The sequence below is a fragment of the Onychostoma macrolepis genome, chromosome 20 (genome assembly GCF_012432095.1).
Source record: "Onychostoma macrolepis isolate SWU-2019 chromosome 20, ASM1243209v1, whole genome shotgun sequence".
Taxonomy (NCBI): Eukaryota; Metazoa; Chordata; class Actinopteri; order Cypriniformes; family Cyprinidae; genus Onychostoma; species Onychostoma macrolepis.
The window spans coordinates 7,685,191-7,709,994 of NC_081174.1; the positions used below are offsets into that span (position 1 = coordinate 7,685,191).

General features: G+C 36.5%; 2 protein-coding genes across 3 annotated transcripts; one reads left to right on the forward strand and one right to left on the reverse strand.

Annotated features, from left to right (window-relative positions):
- Positions 1-138: 138 nt before the first annotated feature.
- On the reverse strand, positions 139-3,541 carry cgrrf1 (cell growth regulator with ring finger domain 1). Of its 2 annotated transcripts, none has more exons than XM_058755253.1 (6): positions 3,090-3,541; positions 2,775-2,911; positions 2,511-2,688; positions 993-1,140; positions 810-917; positions 139-628 (listed from the first exon to the last, which is right to left on the reverse strand). In XM_058755253.1, exons 1-6 carry the CDS (start codon positions 3,191-3,193, stop codon positions 287-289), a joined length of 1,017 nt encoding a protein of 338 aa, XP_058611236.1. In that variant the 5' UTR covers positions 3,194-3,541; the 3' UTR covers positions 139-286. The 2 variants fall into 2 exon arrangements, with proteins under 2 accessions (XP_058611236.1, XP_058611237.1); XM_058755254.1 differs by having other exon boundaries at positions 3,337-3,473.
- An 847-nt stretch (positions 3,542-4,388) lies between these two features.
- ddhd1b (DDHD domain containing 1b) lies at positions 4,389-22,977 on the forward strand. Its single transcript, XM_058755251.1, has 13 exons — positions 4,389-5,468; positions 7,087-7,263; positions 7,615-7,743; positions 10,339-10,486; positions 10,572-10,681; positions 10,781-10,887; positions 12,026-12,273; positions 15,157-15,232; positions 15,324-15,473; positions 16,184-16,248; positions 16,411-16,589; positions 19,767-20,015; positions 20,686-22,977. Exons 1-13 carry the CDS (start codon positions 4,709-4,711, stop codon positions 20,865-20,867), a joined length of 2,580 nt encoding a protein of 859 aa, XP_058611234.1. The 5' UTR covers positions 4,389-4,708; the 3' UTR covers positions 20,868-22,977.
- The last annotated feature ends 1,827 nt before the right edge of the window (positions 22,978-24,804 follow it).

The following is a 24,804-nucleotide window of genomic DNA, read 5'->3' on the forward strand; positions in this document are numbered from 1 at the left end:
TTGCTGTTTCTCTCAAAATCCTTCGGTGGGAAGAAAAACTCCACAATGATTCCTTCTAAAATGTGTATTTGTTAGTTTAACCAATATATTGAAAAAAATAAATATTCTATTCAACTTAAAATCTCTATATTAAACATCTTACAAGCCCACTCAACTTCAAAAGCCTAAAATTGACATAATTCTGGAAGAGTTCATACTTGGGTTTAAAGGTCAGCTGCCTGCATCTCTTTATCTTGAAGATGCTACGTTTCCTTTTTAAGTTCAGCCTTTCCAGCAAAGGCTTGGTTTAGTCTTCTGTTAAGTCGTCGTCGTCCTCCTCATCACGAGCCAGTCGGTTAGCCAGAGCAAAAGATTCAAGGACAAACGCCCGGCAGATCGGACAGTGCTGGAAGTGACACACGCAGCCGTTGCATACGCATGCGTGTCTGCATGGCAACAGCACTCTGTTTATCGGTGCATTCTGACACACCACACAGTCCCTGCCTTGGGTATCAGGCCACTCCCCTTCAGAATCAGACTCCTCCCCCTTATCACCTGGCCTTTCAGGCTGTGGCTCCGCCCTTTGCGTGCTAGTCGAAGGCTCTGTGGTTCCAGACAGGTTGCTGTTGTCTGCTGACATGAAGAGAGGCTGTGGAAAAAGAGTAGTTTTAAGCACACAATCCCACTCTAGACAAGGCATTTAATTAACGGTATATAATTATAAAACACTGTCCCATTTTGCTTTAGGGACACAAGGTGATAAAGGTTAAGTGTGATCAAAATGAGCATACAAAAACTGATCCCAGAGCAGTAGAAAATGACAATGTTACCTTCAGATCGTAAAAATTCCCTTGTGCCGTGAGGAGATACTGAAACAAGATCCTGGCAGAGAGTCTGTATTTGTCATCAGGAACGTGCAGCACAGTCACACTGGCCACCTAGAAAGACAACAGAATAATGGACTTCATCTTGTCCCATCAAGCGAATGATGAAGAAAAGACTCTGCTGCTTACAATATTGTAGTTGTCTCTGTTTTCCGGACTGGCTAGTGTCAGCACAGCCACCAAGGGGTATCGATCCCGGGGGAGCAACCCAAAATCCGTTACTCTGAGATCTGGAGGCATCTGAGTGAAGTATTCTTCTTTTTTTTCTTTATGTATACTAACGCTATGTTAAGGACAAAACATGAAATTGTGTTTCATCATATTAATTTCAAAATGTTTTGTCACACAGGGGAGAGTGGGAGACGTGTAAAATGCGTTTTATCACCGTATCACCAAATTATAATATTATAAACGTAAGTTATATAATGACTAATACAAAAATTGAGAACTGTCCTGCCGTATTTGCAATTTCTGAATCTTACACCCTTTCCTGGCTGGTTTATAAAAATGTAAGCAATGTGAATGTGCTTGTAATTTAGATTTATATATATATATATATATATATATATATATATATATATATAAATTGTGATTAATGGCATCCAAAACAAAAGTATCTGTTTACATAATATATGTGTATTGTGAATATTTAATATGTATGTATATATATATATATATATATATATATATATATATATATATATATAAATTGTGATTAATGGCATCCAAAACAAAAGTATCTGTTTACATAATATATGTGTGTATTGTGAATATTTAATATGTATGTATATATATATATATATATATATATATATATATATAAATACACACATACAGCATACATTTTGAAATATATTTAATATATAAACGTAACATTTTTAAAATATATACATGTATGTGTGTGTATTTATATAAACATAATAAATATAGCACACACGTATATTATGTAAACAAATCTTTCTGGATGCGATAAATCATTTGATTTGACAGCACTGTATATTTAGTAAGGAAATGTATAATCTTACTAAATGTTTATATTTCTAATAAACAGTAATAAAATATTTATATTTCTAACTGAACATTCTATTAATCAATCTAGCGTTGCCATTTCAAGAATAAATGAGCTACATATTAAAATATATTACAATAGAAATATTTTGCAGTTTTTACTGCATTTTTGATCAAATACATGAAGCCTTGGTGAGACATTAAAAAATCTAACTGACCCCAAACTTCTGAATGGTAGTAAACATTTTTATTTTAAAGGTAAATCATCATAATGGCATGATATAGTAGTTATTGTTTTTGCATTTATGTACAGTATATCGTATACATTTATGTACAATTTTATTTGAAATGCAATCATCATGTTGACATGATGAATGGTTTATTCATAGCATCTTTTTTTTTACTCATTTATGTATATTATATACTTTTCATACAATCATCATGATGACACGATATAGTTTACCTCTAATGTAGAGTAAGTTGTCTCCGAATCACTTTATTTCTATCTATTTCTTTTCTTTACCTCGAGGAAAATTTAAGTAAAAAGTGGCAGAGTTTACCTCACTCTCCCCTGTTCTGTTGCAAAGATAATGTGAAATGTTATTCAAGCGCTATTTCTAAGACAAATGAAGAGGATACGTGAAGCTTTGGTGGTAAAGGTAGCTTAAGTCCATAGCCTCCTGAAACAGCTCTGGTGTGCGGAGCCGGAGCCCGTGCTGGTGACTCTGAAGGGCCGCCTGGAGAGCCTGGACCCCACAGCCCCAGAAACAGCTGAGGACGCAGTCTTCAAGACAATACGGCCGCAAACTCACACCCTCTGACATAACGAGAAAACACATACACTTACTGACCACATTTGACTCATTTCAGATTGATTCAGCATTGTTACTGTTAGTTTCTCACCAGTTACTGTACCAGCCGTAGAGTCCATCTCCAAAGCGAAGGGATTGGTCACCTGCACCATCTTCCTCTCAGGGACAGGTGTTAAAGATTCAGTCTCATCTGAACTGCGTAAAATGACCGGGACATCGAATCCAAACCTTCAAAGACGAGGTCAAAGATATTTAGACAAAGATTAAGGATCTAACCATCAACTTCTGCTTTTAAGAGGGAACTAGCTAATAACAGCCCCCCCAAAACACCAACTTCACACCTTAAACAAGCCCAAACCATCTAACACTGGACTAAAATGATAGTTTATCTGATAAATATACTTACCAGCCCAAGACAACAGCCACAGTGATAATGAAACATACAGATATGACAGTAATGTAAAAGAGAGGAGAATACTCATACAACATCACTAAAAACTCCGCGGCCATTATTAAAATGTTACATTAATACAATGCGCATAAATGTCGGTTCGTCTGATAAAATAAACACTTTTACATAAACACACAAACAAGGTGCGGTAGTCTTGTATCCTATGCAGTCTTGCGGTGGGCTGTCACCCTGCAAGACTCACCAATGTAAACTTCCGGTTGTGACAGCAGCTACGGTGGTCCGGAGGTCCAAATCCGCACATGACTACAATACCGTCACGCATAGGGAGGAGCGTTTACAGCAAGATAGTGGAGGGAAGTCCGATTCAGTCTGCGAATCGGCTCTTTCAAACAAATCACTTCAATGAACCGGTTCAAAAATTATTCGGTTTTGCTTACGTCATCACGTAACGCAGCGTGGTTTTTAAATGTAAAATCTCACCGTCGTTCAAACCTTCTTCTTTTTCCTCTTTTTTTTTTTTTTTTTTTACAGTCTATGGTTCAAACGCAAGCACCGAACATTATACAATAATGCATGCAAAAACTAAAGCAAAGCAATATTTTATTATTTTATATAGTACAAAAATTTGAATAACTGCAGTCGGGTATAAATAATATGCAAATAATAATAATAATAAAAACCTCACGATATTTTACACGATATTATAAGTTTTATAGATATTATAAGTTGTCTACGTACATCATCACTTAAGTCAATAAAACCAAATATAGGTTTTAAATTAGTAAACCTGCTTCTATGAATAAGAATTTTACTAACAAATATAAGCAAATCAATTCAATAAATACACCTCTTTAGAATATCCAGTGAAGCCAAAAAGTAACGCTGTGTACCAAAAAGTGAACACGGAATATTTTCATTATTTCTTTATCTCTCAATAAGTGAATGGTAAAATAAATGCAAAGTTGATTCATATCGTTTTCACAGAAAGTACAGTTTATGCTTTTTTAAAAGTATATTACGTTTACGTTTTTGTTTATTGATAAGGTTGTTTACTGCAATTTTTCACCGAGCTTATTAAAACAACGTTATTTAGAATAGGCCTACTTATTTAAAATTATTACTTATTTAATATTGATTTGTGATGTTTCAAAAACAGCAACGGTTTTCGCCCGCTGATCGATCTCTCGCCCAGGACTCGAGAACCGCTCGGACAGATTCAGTCGTGGACGACTCGTTCAGACTGGTTTTGTGAACCGGATGAACCAATTCATTAAAAAGATCCGGCTCAACAGAAAGATTCATTCATGAGTCGGACAGACGCCGCTACGGAGCAAGAGGGGCTCCACAGGGAGAAATACAGTAGGAATATTAATGGAAAGTGAACAGGTTGGCGTGTCCGCCCTGTAAGTTGAGGACTGTGCGACTGAATTCGCCGTTATTTCATGGAGTTTCAAGTCCAGCGTGTGTGATTGACGCATCCGTACAGATGCTGGCCGCTCCGGTCGCGCCGGGGGAAGGAGAGGTTTTGACATCGTTAGATTTGTTGTTATTATAATCAGCTGACCGGTGCTGGAATCGCTCCGTTTGCTGTTTTCTAGAAAGCGGCGACAGCGATGAGCGCTTGTCAGGATAAAACGTCTTTGAGTTGTTCGCAAAGCAGGGAAAATGTCAGCGGCGGTGAATGGGGAAGGATGGAGGATTCGTGTACGTCCTGCTTCGACGAACCCACGGGCGACGCGATACACGCCGGGATGGACGCGGTGCAGCCGGGCATAGACGGACATCTGCCGCTGCCCCGAGGCCAACGCCAACTGATGCTAGGCCTGGTGGAAGAGGGTTTCGCCGGCTATCATGGCCGACTCGGTTCCGATCCGGACTCAGATTATCTCGACATCACCGGAGACCCCAACTACAGCGAAAGTGACGGGAACGTCGCCACGAAAAAGCGCAACCGCTCCAACAGCTCGCGGCACCGCGGGGAAGTTGTCACGGAGCTCGGACCCGAGGAGGTGCGCTGGTTCTACAAAGAGGACAAGAGGACCTGGAAACCGTTTGTCGGACACGATTCTTTGAAAATCGAGTTGGCTTATCGCAAATACTGCGAACTTAATCCGAACGAGGTCAAACGGAGGGATGCGGGTGAGGAAGCGGAGGATTTATTCGAGTCGCCATCGGGATGCGAAGCACCGGAGGTACGGAGACAGTCGGCGGCGCTGGCAGCGCAACCGGTAACCGAGAGCACGGAGCCTGGATGCTCAACGGAAGAGACGGAGCTGGATTCAGAAAGCATCAACGTGGACGCAGTGTGCGTCCGTGGAGGACTCTACGAGGTGGACATCAACAAGAAAGACTGTTATCCTGTTTACTGGAACCGTGAGTATTTTTACAAGCTTAAATTCAAGAAAACAAGAGTTAAACGGTGTCAGAATAAATTCATCTTGATAATGGCAGACAACTTTGATAGAAAGGCATGTAACAAAACATAGGCGGGTCAAAGTGTCAAATCAATTTGCGTCAATTAACTATAGTGTCCTGCACCCACTTAATAATATCAAAAATGATATCTGGTGTCTGAATAATTTTTATATACAATATTACAAGGTTACTTGAGGCTGTCAAGCTCCAAAAGCACCATGAAAGTATCCTAAAAGTAGTGGTACATAATTCATTGTGTGAAACCATAAAATAATGATAATCTTGTGTGAGGAAAAAAACCCTGAAATTTAACTCATTATTTGCCAAAAAAACAAAACAAAACAAAAACCACTGCCACAACTCTTAAATCTCAGTGAGCTCAATATTCAGACTTGACCCTGAAAGTCATTGCGTCAGATTTTATGTCAGTCTCGTTAGATTGAATGAGGTTTTTATCGAACAACATTACGGTCTGTTCCTCAAATGGATTGCACTAGTCCTTTTGTCTGCTTTACTAATGGAGCATTGTAGTGTAACTTCTCCTTTTGTGTTTGTAATATGTAATAATGGCAGAACCTTTATTTGAAACTTTTTATTCAAAGGTGCAGATTTCAGTGATTTTTTTGTGGGCGAAATCAATCAATCGGAATCAGATATTTCACATTAAGGTGAAAAGTAAAGGGTGTTTAAGTTGGTCACACTTATTTGCACTGTTGACTTCTGTGTGAGCTGTAAAATTTGCAAGCTATTGACAGTAGACAGTGGACCACAATGCTCACTAAATTTCAGTGAGATTTCACTAATATCCCTGCACTTTAAAGGAATAGTTTACCCAAAAATAAAAATTCTGTCATTATTTACTCACCCTCAAGTTGTTCCAAACCTGTATGAGTTTCTTTCTTCTGTTGAACACAAAAGAAGATACTTTGAAGATACTAGGAAACCAAACAGCCATTCCATAGTGTGGAAAAATGGCTATAAGCAGCTGTTACATGACAAAAATCTTTCTAAATATTTTGTTCAACAGAAGAAGGAAATTCATACAAGTTTGGAAGGACGTGAGGATGAGTACATAATGACAAAAATGTCATTTCTGAGTGAACTATTCCTTTACAGCCTGCTATACACTACAATGTACAGTCTTTCATATTGTAGCCAGTATTCAGCATTGAAATCGGTTGCATATCGGTGTACTTGCATTCTCAATTTCAAGCTTAGTGTTCACAGTCCAAAACTAAGAAACTAACTACCATACAGACAAAAGTTCACTTCAAGAATGAACAAAGTGCCATCGATGAAAATGAATTTAGGTGTTTGAGAAAACAGCACAAACGTAAAGAAAAAGAGAAATCTATATATTGCTTTTCTCTATATGAAGCATAGACTTTATTCAAGCCACAAAAAATGTCATAAAAGTCATTATGTACGTGAATAACAAATAATGATAATAAATAATGTAATTTAATTAATCGCAAAAAACACTACAATAACAGAAATCCTTTGGGGTCTTTGGGCTTGAGTCAGATAAAATGTTTCTTCAGAAACCGATAACGATTCGTACTGCCTGCATTTACAGAACAGGACCACATCCCGGTCATGAGAGGCCAGTGGTTCACGGACGGGACCTGGTTGCCACTGGAGGAAGAGGAGAGTGACCTCATTGAACTGGAGTACCTGGCCCGTTTCCGAGGCCAGCAGATGAAAGACACCTTTGACACGGAAGCGGTGGCCACAACGGTGGACAGCAAAGATGGTAATAAACCATGTTACGAATAGAACAGGGTTAGGGAAGCTTTGTTATAGGGGTCAAGCACACAAAAAAGGCTGACTTAACATTGACGCTTAGTTCAGCTGAACTAGAGGCACGGTAATGAATGAACCACAACCCAACCCAGACATCCTGTTTGTCTCATATGACACGCATTTGAAGTAAGACAAACTCTGGTGACATGTATACTACAGAAGGGCTATTGGCTGTCACTTGTGTTGTGTTTGCAAATAGTCAAAATACTCTTAATTGAAATGAACTGAGCTGGTTAGGCATTACTTAACAGTCAGGTCATTTGAAACAGACGTGTTTGACTTCTGCCCTTAATTCACTTAGCCATTCACAGTATGAAACTGAGCCGGAGCCACGTGGACTGGCACAGCGTGGATGAAGTGTACCTTTACAGCGATGCTACCACTTCAAAGATCGCACGGACTGTTACTCAGAAACTGGGATTCTCCAAAGGTTTGTAACCATCTTGATTAGTAAGTACATTCTTACTTGATTCTTGCGTGTTGCTCATTAAAAAACGACCATAAGAAATGGCTTGATGAGTGCAGTATTCTGTGTTAAAGGGATAGTTCACCCAAAAACCCAGAACATGCTGTCATTAATTACTCGCCCTCATGTCGTTCCAAACCCGTAAGACCTTCGTTCATCTTCGGAACACAAATTAAGATATTTTTGATGCATCCCGTGAGCTCTCTGACGCTCCCATAGACAGCAAGGATCCTCACACGATCAAGACTCAGAAACGTAGTAAGGACATTATTAAAATAATCCATGTGACATCAGAGGTTCAACTGTAATTTTAAGAAGCAACGAGAATACTTTTTGTGCGCAAAGAAAACAAAAATAAAGACTTTATTCAACAATTCGTCTCCTCCATGTCACCCTATAGCGCTATTTTGGAGAGTATCACGTACGTAAACAACGTATGCACGCGGATATGTTGTTTATGTTCAGATCAAAGCGTAAACAACGTATCCACGTACGGTGCTGCTGACACAGAATGTGATACTCTTCAAAAAGTATTTTCGTAGCTTCGTAAAATTACGGTTGAACCACTGATGCCACATGGATTATTTTAACGATCTCCTTGCTACGCTTCTGGACCTTGATCGTGGTAATATCCCTGCTGTCTATGGAGGGTTAGAGAGCTCTCAGATTTCATCAAAAATACCTTAATTTGTGTTCCGAAGATGAACGGAGGTCTTCCGGGTTTGGAACGACATGAGGACGAGTAATTAATGACAGCATGTTCTGGGTTTTTGGGTGAACTATCCCTTTAAGTTTTGTATTTTCTGTTAAAATTGGAAGTTTTGGCAGGACATATTCACCCATTTTTTAAAATAGCCAATCCATGGTTGAACTCAAAATAACATGATAGCATACTACTATTACTATTTCTGCAAAACAAAAGTGTAGTACAGTATGCTAGTATGTTATTCCAAATTCAGTGCATGATTTGCTATTTGCTGGTTGAATGATGTGGGAGGGACTGTCACATTCTAGTGTGCATTTGATGGGACAACAATCTGTGAGTCATCAATATTTTTGGTGCAGTTTCCCAAGAGAAGTAACTTTTTAATTTATGTATCTGCTGAAAGTACATTATTAGAGTACACTAGCCTAGCAAATAGACATGGACTAAAAGACAAAAATAAAAACACCAATTTTTAATTTCACTGCAGGCTTTTGTACCATTAAATCAAGAGATTATGTACGGACAGTGAATGCACAGAGAATAAGTCTATCCCCTGTGAAAAAAAAGTTACTGAGATAATATACTGTGTAAGAATATACTTAAGTGCAAACTAAATTGAATGTTTTCGGGACACTTGTTAATTGCATGTTAATTCAAATTAAATATTTTAAATTTAATAAAAGCAATTAGCTGACCTTTAGAGTACTTTTTTGACCTAAGACGTACACCTAAGTACACCTTTAAATGTAATTTCAGTATTACTTCTCTTTTTTTTTTTAAATATGGTTAAAGTGCACTGCCAAATATGCGGACAAGCATAACTAAATTATGCTTTAATGTAATTTCTATTGAAACCTGTATGACATATTTAATTATATTTGCAATTACACATTTATATAATGCTGAAGTTGCAATTAAGTATATTCACAATATATTTAAATGTAACATTAATTGATATACTAGAGTAAGTAATTTTAATATGCTTAGTCAACTGAAGTAAGTGTACTTCTTCAAAGCATAACAAAAGTTTTATTAAACATAATAAATTAAAAAAGCACTTTAAAGTAAAACCTTTATTTCACTTTACAAAGTGCACTTTTTAAAATCTCTTACCCATACTTTTCAAAATATTTATTTTATGTTCAATAGAAGAAAGAAACTCATATAGGTTTGGAAGAACATAAGGGTGAATAAATTATCACAGAATTTTCATTTTTGGGTGAACTATACCTTTAAGTACTCTAATATGTGACCCTGGACCAAAACACCAGTCATAAGGGTAATTTTATTTATTTAAATAAGCTTTCCATTGATGTATGGTTTGTTAGGATCGGACAATATTTGGCTGAGATACAATTATTTGAAAATCTGGAATCTGAGGGTGCAAAAAAAACGAAATATTGAGAAAATCGCCTTTAAAGTTGTCCAAATGAAGTTCTTAGCAATGCATATTACTAATCAAAAATCAAGTTTTGATATATTTACGGTAGGAAATTTACAAAATATCTTCATGGAACATAATCTTTACTTAATATCCTAATGATTTTTGGCATAAAAAAAAAAATCGATAATTATGACCTATACAGTGTATCGCTAGCTATTGCTACAAATATACCCCAGCGACTTAAGACTGGTTTTGTGGTCTAGGGTCACATATGGCTTTTTATTTAATTAATATTATATTATCTGCAAATACAGTTGAACCATTCTTCTAAAATTTAAAGTACACAACAAGTGCACATTCAATACCTTTAAGCTTTTTCACAAGCAGAGTCATTATTAAAACTAAAGATAAAATGAAGTGATTATCAATGTTATGAAGTAGCAGAGCTTCTTACTTCGTGTCTGGTTAGCGTCCAGCAGCGGGACCCGTCTCCATCGAGGTTATGTAGAGGAGGCGGCTCCAGAGGACACGCCCCCTGAAACAACCCACATAGTCTTTGTGGTACATGGGATTGGCCAGAAGATGGATCAGGGGCGTATCATTAGAAATACAAGCATGTGAGTCCACTGATCACACAGCTGAATCTGCACAAAACCAGTCATCTAAACCTGAAACTAACTGATGCATTTCACTGATGGACAGGATGCGTGATGCTGCCCGCAAAATGGAGGAGAAGCACTTTTCTGACCGAACAAATGAACACGTTGAGTTTCTTCCTGTGGAATGGAGATCTAAACTCGCCCTTGATGGAGGTATTGACTGTGGACAATAATAAAAAAACAAAGTACATTATGTTTGAAAACTATTATCATTGATAGATAGTTAATTTATGATGAAATGTACTTTTACAGACACCGTGGACTCCATTACTCCAGACAAAGTGCGAGGTCTAAGAGACATGCTGAACAGCAGTGCCATGGACATTATGTACTACACAAGCCCTTTGTACAGGGATGAGGTGACATACAGCCATAATCCTCCATTCTTTCATTCATTTTCTCATTATTTTTTTCTTTTTCAGCTCTCTACCCATTATAAACTAGTCATGTTTCAAAATGTAGTTCATAAACAAGATGCTCCTTATGAAAAGACTGTACTTAAATTATTATGCTGCCTTTGCGTGTTCTTTTGAAGAAGGCATTCCCATGCAAATAAGAAATTACACATTAGCAATCTTAAAAGTTATTATGAAAATAGTATACTTATAAAATAATATATTTAAATGTGAACTGAAAGTATTTTTTTGAAAAATAATTATAGTTTAAATGTATATTAAATACAATTAGATTAACCTTTTTGCTTTTTGACTCACCTAAATGCATCTTTATGTGTAATTTTATAATTCTAATGTCTTTCAAATATGGTTAAAGTGTGCCTAATGTACTTTAATGTAATTTCTATTAGAACTTATATGTCATGTATTTAAATATATCACATTTCCATGATGAAGTTGCAATTTAGTATATGTTAAATATATTCATTTTCAGTGTAATACTGAATAACAGAGTTATAAAATTATAATCACATACTTTACATGCAACATATATTTTATATATTCTCTGTTCGAGTATGCTTAATTGGCCTTTTATTTAATTTATATTATATTATATTAACTCAAGTACATATATCTCTAAGTGTAATTTGTGGACCAGAAATGTTGAGTATAATGTTCAGAAAGTATAAATAAATATAGGTCAATATTATTTTAAATATATTATTTTAATCAGTATGTGTGTGTGCTATGTTTTTTAGCTTTTTAGTTTATTAGAGTATATTTAGCTTAGCAACATTCAGTTGTGCATTTCCCATGCACTTCACATGTTTTTTTTTTTATTCAGTACCTATGTTCAGTGTTACAAGTCTTTCACTTATTAGGTTAAATTCAGAATGCATACTAATTTAGAAGGCAGCTGTCTATGTAGGCAGTACACAGCATGGCAGCTGACTAGGTTTTGGAGCATAGCTATTCTTAGTCTCTTTCATGTGAAGTTTGACTAAATGTCCCACACTGAAGCACACTCTGTCCTACTATTTCCTAGTACACAAATAAAGTGTCACAATTGTTCATTTCATGCTCACTGCTTTTGCATCCTTAGATCACTCGGGGGCTGACCAAAGAGTTGAACCGACTCTACACGCTCTTTTGCGAGCGCAACCCAGAATTTGCAGAGAAAGGAAAGGTGTCCATCGTCTCCCACTCACTCGGCTGTGTCATCACCTTTGACATCATGACAGGGTGGGACCCTGTGCGCTTTGTTCATGAAGAGGTGCCAGATGCCATGGAGGCTGATGTTAGCAGACAAGAACGTCAGCTACTGGAGGATCTTCGTAACACATGCTTAAGGTTTACAACTAATTTTAGTTACACTCTACACTCCCATTATATTAGTAAATCTAATAATAATAAGCAGCACAATGACAATGAACAATTTAAAAATTTTAAAATTTTAAACCTAAAACTGTTTTAAGGCCATTGCACACTGAGTCCGAAATTTTCGCACGTTGAAAAATAAATACGACCTCACGTTGTGTCAATCATGTTTACACACTGCCTCTGAAACTTTCGTCCGTAAAAAGAAAAGAAAAAAATCGGACCAGGTTTGATTTTCTGCGTTTTCGCATCCGTAGCAAGCGTTTTGATAGGAAAGGATGACGAATACGAAAAGTACGAAAAACGCATACGAAGACTTCGAACTCATTGTGCAAGGACCTTCAGGGTGGCCATTTCTATGACTCCAAAAAGGAGGACACTCTGCAGGATTACAGGATAAAAACGGAAAAATATTCCTAAACAAGTGACAAAAACATTTGATTTGATTGATTTAAAAAAAAAAAAAAAAATGTATTAAATTGATTTCCATGGGCATTTGTTTACCTTTTATAAGGGCAAACAAATATAACCTTTAATATAATATAACCTTATTAAATGAATGCATCATCATTCATGTAAATCTGTATATTTATTCAATAAATGCAATTACCAATCAAATGAAATCAATATCAACAAAATCTCAAGAAGCTGCATCTCAAGTTGCATTTAAATGTATTTCTGCAGACTGTTTAAAGCAGCTCAGAGATGCCATGAATGCATTTATTCAATGAATGCGTTTATACAATTGCATAAATAATGTGTTAAATACAAAATAAATTAACAGTTTCCTTCAAAACAGCTGATTAATTCAAGAATGAAGAAAGTGACTTACTGCTTTCATTTCCGTATACTAATATACTACTCTTGCAATTTGTACCTAAAAAGATATGCTAAAATAGTAGAAGTAGTATACTAGTATGCAGTTTCGGATAACTTATTGAATCACTCACCCGATTCGTTCAGAAATGCTGAATCACTCAGGAACGAAACACTACCATGTTGATCGGAGATGGAAAAAAGAAATAGACCAAAACAGTCAATACTGACAATATTGTGTCTGAAATGTACATCACTTAATGTTAACTTATTTATTTATTATATACCATTTTATAAAGTATAAAATAGCGACCTTAAAAGGAGGACAAATGAGTGTCTGCTTTGGTAAACGGACATGGTATTTTAAAACCAGACTGTCCAACCTGAAACCGGATGGATGGCCACCTTAACTGTAGCAAACTGCATAGCAACATGCTAACAACCACTCAGATTAATCTAGTAATTGTATAGTAATACGTTAATATCCACCCAGAACACACTAGTAAGACATAACCTCTAAAATCAGTTGAGCAATCGCATAGCAACATGCTAACAATAACCACTCAGAACACTCTAGCAACATGCTAAAAAACACACAAAACACACTAGCAACATATTAACAACCACCTAGAACACAATAGTAAGACACTAACAACCTCTCAGAACACTGTAGCAGCAAAGAAACAAGCTAACAACTACTCAGACCACTATAGAAACATGCTAACATCCACCCAGAACACTCTAATAACCTCTCTGAACACTCAACAACAATCAAATAGCAACACGCTAGCAATACTCAGAACACTCTTAGCAACACACTAACAACCATTCAGAACACTAGAAACTGCATAACAATATGCTAACAACCTTAACCACTGCAGCAACATTTAGCATGTTAGCAAGCTTAACCATTGTAACAACATGCTAAACATCCAGAACACTCTAGCAACATGCTGACAACTATTCTGAACACTAGACACTGCATATCAACATGCTAACAACCTTAACTACTGTAGCAACACGCTAACAACCATTCAGAACACTACTGCATATCAACATGCTAACAACCTTAACCACTGTAACAACATTGCCACGGTGGCAAGTCGGACAAGTCGTAATGCAAAGGTTGCAAGTTCGAGTCTTGGGCCAGCAGGGATTGTAGGTGGGGGGAGTGACTGTCCAGCGCTCTCTCCACCCTCAATACCACGACTGAGGTGCCCTTGAGCAAGGCACCGAATCCCCAACTGCTCCCCGGGCGCCGCAGCATAAAATGGCTGCTAATGGTGCATAAAATGCCTAAAATGGCTGCTCCGGGTGTGTGTTCATGGTGTGTGTGTGCACGTTGGATGGGTTAAATGCAGAGCACAAATTCCGAGTATGGGTCACCATACTTGGCCGTATGTCACTTCACACTCACACTCACTAACACGCTAACAACCATTCAGAACACAATAGCAAGACACTAATAACCTCTCTGAACACTCTAGCAGTCGTATAGCAACATGTTAACAATAAACACTCATAACACTCTAGCAACATGCTAACAACCATTCAGAACACTAGAAGCTGCATATCAACATGCTAACAACCTTAACCACTGTAACAACATGCTAACAACCACCCAGACCACTCCAGCAGCATGCTAACATCCACTTGGAGCACTGTAGCAACCGAACAGAAACTCGCTAATAAACATTCACAACATCTTAGCCACTAACGTCCTGGCTATCAGTTTTACATGGCTAGCCATGGCTAGCAGTTATTTTAACTGTGATTTCTGTTGTCTGATACATTATGATTTAGAAATATCAACCTTTACAACCCTTTTCCATTTCTAGTTCTTAATATATTATCCATTTGTTTGTTTGTCAGCTGCATTGATTTTAGTGCTCTCCCGTTGTTTCCCATGCATTTAAGAATCATGAATTATTAAAAGGTTTTTCGTTTTGTCTGCACTCTACTCCACAATGACAATCCCTCTGTTAATCTGGTTTATGTGATGTTCCTCTCCAAAAATTTAATTTAATATTGCATTTGCAGAATGAGGGATTTGGAGGATAAGCTTCGGCATTTCCAAACCTCATCCTCAAGACCCTCTCCAGCCCTGAAATTCAAGGTATGTTAGTATAACCGTACCCTTCCTTTCTCCTTCTCACCTCCTGTTTGTGTTTGTCTTAATCAATAAACCATGTGATTTGGGATTGTAGGTGGAGAACTTCTTCTGCATGGGATCTCCTCTGGCTGTGTTCTTGGCTTTGCGAGGTGTCCGTCCTGGAACCAACGGAACACAGGACCACATCCTACCCAAATCCATCTGCCAGAGGCTTTTCAACATCTTCCATCCCACTGATCCTGTAGTGAGTGTGATTAGATTGCAGTGTAAATATAGCTCAGGATCAGATTTCTCTTTTTGCTGGTCCATATTATGAGCCAGTTGGGAAACAAAACCTAGTCTGGAAATAAAATAATGAATTCTAGCATTAAAATACATGTAATCATATTAATAATTAGCTCTAATCTGTTGAAATAGTCCCTAAATTCTAATTCATTCAAATGCATTCTTTAAAAAAAGTTTATTTATTTATTTTTTACTGGCTTCTGGCTTCCTTTCCAGTCCACAGAAGATTCTTTATAGTGGAAAAAGGTTCTTTAGATTGTTAATTTTCTTCACCCTAAGAAAAATGGTTCTTATAAAAATCTTTGATTGAAAGATTCTTTAAGGAACCCAAAACATGTTTCTTCCGTGCCTCACTGTGAAAACCCCCCTTTTGAACCGTTATTTTTAAAATATGACAAACCAAAAAAAACAAACAGCCCAAAAAATAAATAAATAAATTGTAAATAAAACAAATATTGTATGTATGTTTTACAAGGAAATAATATTCCAGTCCTTCTACGTCAATGTTTCACGTTCGATTTAATGTGTTACTTACCATTTACTAGCAATTTCTGTGTGAAACTTTTTTCAGTATAGTTCCTGTTATTGTAATCAAAGATATATAATATCTGTATATCAGTCAGGAAATATAAATAACAGTCAAATAAAAAACAAATGGTTTCCTTTTAGGCATACAGGTTGGAACCTCTCATCCTGAAGCATTATAGTAATATATCGCCTGTCCAAATTCACTGGTGAGTAAAAGAATGCCTTTGCTAAATAAATGTAAAAATTAAATTCCAGTGTTAAATTGGAAAAAATATTGTAAGCAAATAAAGTACTGTTTCTATTATGTACAATGCACTCTGTGACTGCATATAGTTTTGTACATTCATGTAACCATTGATTTTTTTTAGGTACAACACCACCAGCCCCACACCGTATGACCAGATCCGTCCCACTCTACTGAATCCATCAAAGGAAAGTGCTTCTGTGTCCGATACAGAGAGTCTCCCGAGCCCCTGCACCTCCCCTCCGCAGCCCCGCAGACACTACGGCGAGTCTATCACCAGCCTGGGCAAGGCCAGCATCATGGGTGAGATGGAAAAAGAGAGGTCATTAAAGGCGTCTGGAATAGTAAAACATTTGCAGGGGCGTGCAGAATGTATAGTGTGCAGTGTAGGAGTAGGATTACGCTTCCCAAATACTGAGATAATGGCAGTCTGCCTTCAATTACTGTGTATCTGCAGTTTATAGCTCTTGATTTTAGTGCGCAAAGCGATACATAGAAACAGCTCAGCAAAGCATTGGATCAATAGGAAGCAATTAGAAAGTGTCACAGAAACAACTGGAGATTTGTAAAACCCCTGAGAAATAATATATATTATAGGCTTAAACTAAATTAAAACACAGCAATCTTTCTGTCTGTGTGTGTGTGTGTGTATACATACATATGCATACATACACACACATATATATATATATGTGTACGTATTAGGGCTGGTAAGCGATTACAATTTTTAATCTAATTACTTGATGTAATTAATCTAATTAATCGCAAATTAATCACACATCAAATTTAGCTAAGAAATTACTCCCAAAAGATAATTTAAAGTCATTGTTGTATAAAGCATCAAACAGACATTACAAAAAGTAGCTTCAGCAAGAAATATTTTGTTTGATAAAACTTACATATACTCTTTTGGACCATGAGGGTGAGTAAATGATGACACATGATGGGTGGGTGAACTATATCTTTAATAATTTATTTTATAAATTTTATTATTATTACTATGAAAATATGAAATTATTTCTTTAATGAAATGATACTCTAAATAATAAACTAAAATTGCCAGTAGGTGGTGGTAAATGTCCTAATGGTTAAGTCATCGAGTCATTTATTCATTCAGTTGATTCGTTCAAATGGCTGATTCATTCAGGAGTGAAGTAATGGTTCTTTATGAATGGTCCATTGAATCATAGGCTTGTTCGACTTGAAGCAGATCATCACCATCAGACCGATCGGTGTGTGACATCAAAGTACCGCTAGAGCTATAGAGATCAGACGGCTCCTTATGCTTTTGAATCGCTCTCGCGGTCCTTTGATGTCACACACCAAATCGATCTGTGCAGCGCTGCTTCAAATCTTATGCACCTATGGCCAGTGGTTCAACCAGGTCCGGACTAACACAGTGTAACACAAGTGACTGTCTTTAGGAATGGGTAATTGAATCACTGACTCACTAGATTTGTGAGCTAAACTTACATAACTCAGCAATGAACAAAAATATTTTGAGCAGTGAGTGGATTCTGATTAACATTGCATTCAAGGAATCAACATATGTCTGCGATACATTACTCAACGCTGCACAAACACGCAAGTAGAAATCTTTGAAGCTTCCCTCAGCGCAAACATAAATATGCTGATCGGGTGTGTTCTGATAGTCGCATGCAGTACTTTTCAGTCGCACTGTAGAGCCCTGGCTATGTGCCGTGATATTTTCTCTTTTTTTAATTTACGTTTCGCACAACCTGGTACGTTTCTGCCTATCCATTGTGAATTGAATATTATAAATTGGCAGGCTCGACTCTGACTGGGGGGAGGGCGCAATTACGCTGTGGCCAATCGCAGTTCTTTACATGTGTGCATATATTTTATATTCTCTCTGCATCTGCATCTCTTCCAGCAAAATAATAATAATATATATATATATATATATATACATACACACACAAAACATTAAAAATATTTTAAAGGTCTAGTCATTATCTTAATCACTAATAAATCACACAATAGCCCCCCTATTGGCTGGTGCCCCAGGGCACTCGCCCAATCCCGTCTATGGATAATCCGGCCCTGGGTTCAACGTGCCAAATGGTTCACCAGATTCGTTCAAAACGTGCATTAAGAAATTAAATGCAGCTGCGTGTTGCTCGGAGACGAACAGTTCTGTTTTGTCTTTATATTTCCGTTGGCAAAACTGAGCAAAACAGACAACATTGTGTCTAAAATAACACAATATAACTTATTACTTACTGAACTGTTGTATAAGATCAATCATCACATTTGCACTCGTGTGATATTGCACTATTGCTCGTGTGATATTGCTTAACTATATGATGTAAATATGAGACTAAAACTCAAAAGGGCATTTTTGCCCCATATCTTGAATTTTAGGGACATTCTAACTACGTTCTCTAGGCTCCATCACACGGTGAGTTGTTGCCCGGCCTCATATTTGTCATCAATCAACTGTATTGAAATGTCAGATGACCCAGTAGGTTTGGAGCAGGGCAAGTGTGTTAAATATGTTAATAATTTTAATACATTATTTTTCACCATAATTAATTAATGTAATTAATGCGTTAAATTACCAGCCCATATATATTAATAAACATAGCATAAACATATACATATATATATATATATATATATATATATATATATATATATATATGTATATATTTACATTTGTTTTATTGTTTTATGGTCCACAAAAAAGTCATTCAGGTTTGAGTAAATTATGACATAATTAAAAAATTTTTGGGTGAACTATCCCTTTAAAGTTTTTTCCCCCCTTTTTTAAATGAAATAATACTCCAAATAAGAAACTAAACCTGCCAGCAGGTGGCGGTAAATGTCTTCATGAGTCATTCATTCAAACAGCTGATTCATTCAAGAATTTAAACAGCTCTCTTTATGAATGGGCCTTTGAATCATTGATTCACCCGATTCATGTTGCTCGGAGACGCACAACAGTTCTGCTGTGACTTTATAGGTAATATTTTTGTTGCCAAAACTGAGCAAAAACAGACAATATTGTGTTTAAAATTGAACACAATATAAACTTATTTTTTACTGAACTGTTGTATAAAATCACATTTTCACTCGTTATATTCAGGACAAACAGCACTCGTGTGCTCTTGGTGCTCGTGTGATATCGCTTATCATATGATATAAATATGAGACAAAAACTCATGGAGCTTTTTTGTCCCAATATCTTGAATTTTGGGGCATAACTGCATTTATGGAGCTGTTGCCCTGCCACATATTCATCAACAGTCAACTGTATGAAATGTAAGATGACGTACAGCTCTGGGGGCAGGGCCAGTGCATTAACTGCCTTAAAATATTTTAATCGCTTGTTAATTCGTTAAACTGACAGCCCTAATATATATATATATATATATATATATCATGATTTCTGAAATAAGAAGGCTTCACAACTCTTAAAATGTAACGTTCTGTGTGCATACATGTTTTTTTCTGCAGGAGCGGCAAGTATAGGTAAAGGCATTGGCGGTATCCTGTTCTCCAGATTTTCCCGCTCTAGTGGACAGGTGGGTGGTGTGGAGGAGGAGCCATCAGACTCTGAAGGAGGGGCTTGTGAGAAAGGGGAAGACGGTCGGCCTCTGGAGTTAGATGATAAAGTTGAGGAAAAGACAGAGGAGAAAATCGAGGAGAAGACAGGAGACACCAGCATGTCACAATCAGCCTCTGTCATTATGGATAACTCATCCTGTAAGCACCATCGACACAAAGTCATTGTGCAGTTTGCTCATTTTCTCAGTTCTCATAATTTCATGATTTCAGTATTTTGGTTTAGAAAACAAACTATATCTTTGCAGTTTGGTGGCGCTCATATTTCCAAAAACAGTTGTTTTTACTGATAACTATTATAGTTGTTTATATCTGATACTGATAAAGTCCCAATTGCGAGATATAGTCACATTGCTAGATATGAAGTGACAGTGTGAGATATAATATTGCAGTTCTGAAAAAAATTCACAATTGCAAGATATAAAATCATGCCATGGATATAAAATTGCACCATAAGATATAAAATCATAATTATCAGAAACAAATTCGCAGTTGCGAGATATAAAGTCACAGTCTGGAGGTACAGTCACATTTTAAGGCATAAATTTATTATTTGAACACATAAAGTCACAATTGCGAAAAGAAGTTATGATGAGATGTAAAATCACATTACAAAATGTATTAACAATTCAGAGGTAAATTTGTCATTTGCAACATGTAAAGTTACTTTGTGTGGTTATGAATTCAAATTGTTAGATACAACATTGCAATTATGATAACGTCACAGTTTGGAGATTTATTTTTAGGTTGAAACGGCCTCCAGACCTTCGAAACGTGTGACAATGACATTGTTCTTGTGACTGTTTTGCAGTTGAGCTCGAGAAACGCATCGACTTCGAGCTGAGGGAGGGCCTGGTGGAGAGCCGCTATTGGTCAGCGGTGACGTCACACACAGCCTATTGGTGCTCCCACGATGTGGCTCTGTTTCTGCTAACGTTCATGTACAGGCCAAATGAAGCGAATGACATGCCAGAGGACAACCCTGAGTCATAACAAACACATATATGAACTCTCACACAGCACCACCCGCGATCACTCCCTTAATTTAGTTTAGCAGACCTTGTTCACTGTGCATCAGAGATCCTGTCCTTGCCTTGTTTTCCCTGATTTAGAAGCACATCCATGGAAGAGACCTACTCTCTCCACTACATCCCCAGACTAGGATTGTTCTTAACCTCGATGAGATTGTGGTAATGATCCTACTTGTCGCAGCTTGGAAATTCTGACTATTCACATCTTGATAATTCCCAAAGCAGCAGACTCTTCATATTGACTGATGTGTATTGACTCAAGTTGTGGTTGTATAGTATGACTGACAAAAATCTGCTGAATTGGAGGTTCACAATCAGAAGGGTTTTTTTTTTTTTTTGAGAAGTACATAAGATGTGTTTTCTTGCCTAAAAATACTAGTTTTGAACATTTTTATAAATATTATATGTTTACATTATTTCGATGCTAAAACACAATCTTGTTGCATCACTCCTAAAAGTGGCCAAATATTGAGTTGATAGTTGATGGGAGCAGTGCACATAGATAGATTAATTCGAAGAGAATAACCATTAGTAAACATATGGTTCACCCAAAAACATCAATTCTGTCATTATTTGTTCACCCTCATGTTGTTCCAAATTCATGTGATGGAACAAAAAGAGATATTTTGAAGGATTGTACTAGTTGCTTTTTTACATGCAGTTACATTGAATGGAGACCAGTGTTATTTTAGTATCATTGATATATTCATATTTTGAGTTTTTATTTATTTATTTATTTGTTTGTTTGTTTTCATTCTAATTTATTTTTTGGTTAACGATAATAACTCTGATGCAAACTGAAGCTTTTAAGCTTGAAAAATGTTGCAAAACACCACAAGTCAAAAATATTCCAAGTCCTCTGAATTTAATGTGAAGAACAGATTGAAATTTAAGTTGTCATTCTCTAAAAATGTTAATATTTGCCACAGTCATGAGTGGAGTAGCAGTGTCTGATCTTCACTGATGTAGTTGACAAAAAACCGCCTGAGTGATTCAATCAACCGAGCTCAACTCACTGAATCTTTGATCCGATGGTAGTTTTTTAGGAGAACGTTTTTAGTGAATAACCACTGACCTTTTAATCTGTTCCCGAAAATGTTTTCTAGCTTCAGACGACTTGGAACATAGTTGTATGGATCCCTTTCATGATCCCTTTTGCACCTTGAAAGCCTCAGTTCCCATTTATTGTAACTGGGAAGATCGACCAGGGCTGCGTTTCTCAAAAGCACCGTAAGCCCAAGTTGATCATAGCTCCACTGATGACAATGGATCAACTTAGGCCAGAACATTCTTCAGAATTTCTCCTTTTGTCTTCCGTGGAGGTCGTACTGGTTTGGAACATCATGGTGGAGGATCACAGAATTTTCGTTTCTAGGTGAACTATTCCAGACATTTCCATTCCTTTTCCTTCTTCTCTTTCCAATAAATTTGAGGCATTAGTTTCTCCTCTGCACTCGCATGATAGACACTGGAATCTACTGCATATTTGAATGCACTCTTTGCTATGATCACCACTGAATTAGAGTTTATGCTTTAACATGCATGAAAGACAAAGTCTGGATGTTTTCCACTGAGGCTGTTAGAAAAACCCTTTACAACTGGATCTCCTCTTAGTTCTGTCTGAGTTGAAACACTTAACATTTTTTCATACGTGGCATTCTCTGCAGTCGGCATGTCAAACATGTTGTTTTCTAATGTATTATAGCACTAATGAACCGTACAGTCACAAAGACATTGCCATTTTAAATTAATACCATCGTTTTTGTGTTACGTCCATGTTTTCTGTATTAATTTTGTATGATTTGTTTACAGTAATCCTGAAAAAATGACACCCCCATGCCTTTACGATGACAAGAGAAAAGCACTTAACATTTCTCCTTACCTCACCCTTGAATGTGCCAATAAACTGAAGAGTGTGATCTTCATCAGGCGTCAGAGGGAAACGTCTGCATTATGTGCATATATATCAGAACTGGACTCCAGCGTGTCTGTTCATGTTTAGCTTCGGTGAACACAGAGCTGTTCCTCTTTTATGAACCTCGTGTTTTTCATTAAAATTGATATCGACCGCCTGCTCTGTCTCATTCTGTTAATTGCTTTTAAATTCTGACTTTCTAGGTAGTATCAGCTATAAGCAGAGTTTGCCTTGTTTAGAATAAATGGAAAACAATACAACTTTATTAATCCCTGAGGGGTGATTTAGCTTTAACCATCAATAATGAGTCATCAAATAGAGACACTAGAGCTGTTGTTCTCAACTGGGGGGTGTGACCCAATGAACAGGTCAGCAATACTATACATTTTTAAAATGGAAGCGTAAAATATTTCCATATGTTTTGTTGTTAAATGTCAAATATGCATTCTATCAAAATAAACAGTATTTTGGTGTAAATCCACCTGTCTTGATAATATGCCCAGTGCTGATACTGTTTTTGTTATGTGTGTTAATCTGGTAAATTGCACTTGCTTGTTTGGGGTCATTTTTTATTTATTTATTTTTAATTAATACTACCTTCTATTAATATATTTATGTTACAAAAGATTTCTATTTCAAATAAATACTATTCTTTTGAACTTTATATCCAATTATCAGAGAACCCTGAAAGAATGTATCCTGATTTCCACAAAATATTAAGAAGCTGAAACTTAATGAAAATAATAAGAAATGTTTCTTCAGCACTGCAACAGTCATATTTTGGTATCATTGAGATAGTAGGCTATTATATTTATTATTATTATTATATTTTTCATTTCATTCTATTTTTCAGTTTTAGTTTCAGTTATGTAAAGTGCCTTGCGAAAGTATTCATACCCCTTAATTTATTTCATGTTTTCGCAGCCTTATGTTAAACTGCTTTAACCCTTGTGCGTCCATGTCAAAAAACTCATACAAATTTTAAGCTTAGGAGCACAGACTTCAGTTTGGTCTCATTTTAAAGAAGACGCATGGCAGATTATTGTTGAAGTAAAAAAAGTTTAAAAATTGAAACCAAAAAAAGCAAGTTATAGAGGTTTAAGTTTATGAAAATGATTTATGAACAATATTTTATATAAAATATATATTTTATGAAACATGTTGAACTCTAAACCTGCTAGAAAATCAAAGCTATAAATCTAAATAATTTTTGTTCCAAATTTGAGGTTGATATCTCAAAAAATGAGCTTTCAGTAAGATTTTGTTTGGGGCGCAGTACCAAATTTTCCCCATTAGATGCCAGCAAAACTTCGCTGGTGCACACAGGTGGTTGGATTTGTGATTTGCAGTAGAGTTTTTCTCTCTCAAATATTACAAGAACACACAGGCACACACACACACACTGTTTTTTTATGACACACATGCAAACCACACTCTGACATCCATACCAACAAACCCATGCAATTATAGCTGCATTATTTATCCAATTGGCTCAATAATATGCAGAAGCAGAAAACAGGAATAAAGTGAGTATTTGCTTTATAGACCAAACCTGAAAAAATTGCACCATCTGGTAAAAAAATAGTTAAAAAAAATTACTTTTAAAGCCTTGCCAACAGAATGAAAGCATATTAACAAACAATTGTATAATTTTACAGTTAAATGGCACTACGATTAAAAATATCAGTTTTAATGGGGACATTTTTGTCCTTAAGGTCCTGAGAGGAACTATTTTTTGTACCTAGTGCAAAATTGATTTATTAAATCAGTTGCTCCATCAGTTGCTCAGTTTGGCGAGGCCAGGAAGAGTTCTAGCTGTTCCAAACGTCTTCCATTATGGATAATGAAGGCTACATGAATCTGTGAACCTTCAATGAAGCAGAATTATTTCTGAACTCTTCCCCAGATGTGTGGCTTGACGCAAACCTGCTGAGCTCTACATGCAGTTCTTTTGACCTCAGGGCTTGGTTTTTTGCTCTGATAT

Excerpts from the sequence above, each read along its gene's own strand:
- ddhd1b (XM_058755251.1), top strand. The coding sequence starts at position 4,709 with ATGAGCGCTTGTCAGGATAAAACGTCTTTGAGTTGTTCGCAAAGCAGG. Across the intron at positions 7,264-7,614 it reads AACGGTGGACAGCAAAGATG|CCATTCACAGTATGAAACTG; the intron begins GTAATAAACCAT and ends TAATTCACTTAG. Across the intron at positions 16,249-16,410 it reads TCGCCTGTCCAAATTCACTG|GTACAACACCACCAGCCCCA; the intron begins GTGAGTAAAAGA and ends GATTTTTTTTAG.
- cgrrf1 (XM_058755253.1), bottom strand. The coding sequence starts at position 3,193 with ATGGCCGCGGAGTTTTTAGTGATGTTGTATGAGTATTCTCCTCTCTTT. Across the intron at positions 1,141-2,510 it reads CTTTACCACCAAAGCTTCAC|TATACATAAAGAAAAAAAAG; the intron begins GTATCCTCTTCA and ends ACATAGCGTTAG. Across the intron at positions 629-809 it reads GGAATTTTTACGATCTGAAG|CCTCTCTTCATGTCAGCAGA; the intron begins GTAACATTGTCA and ends CTTTTTCCACAG.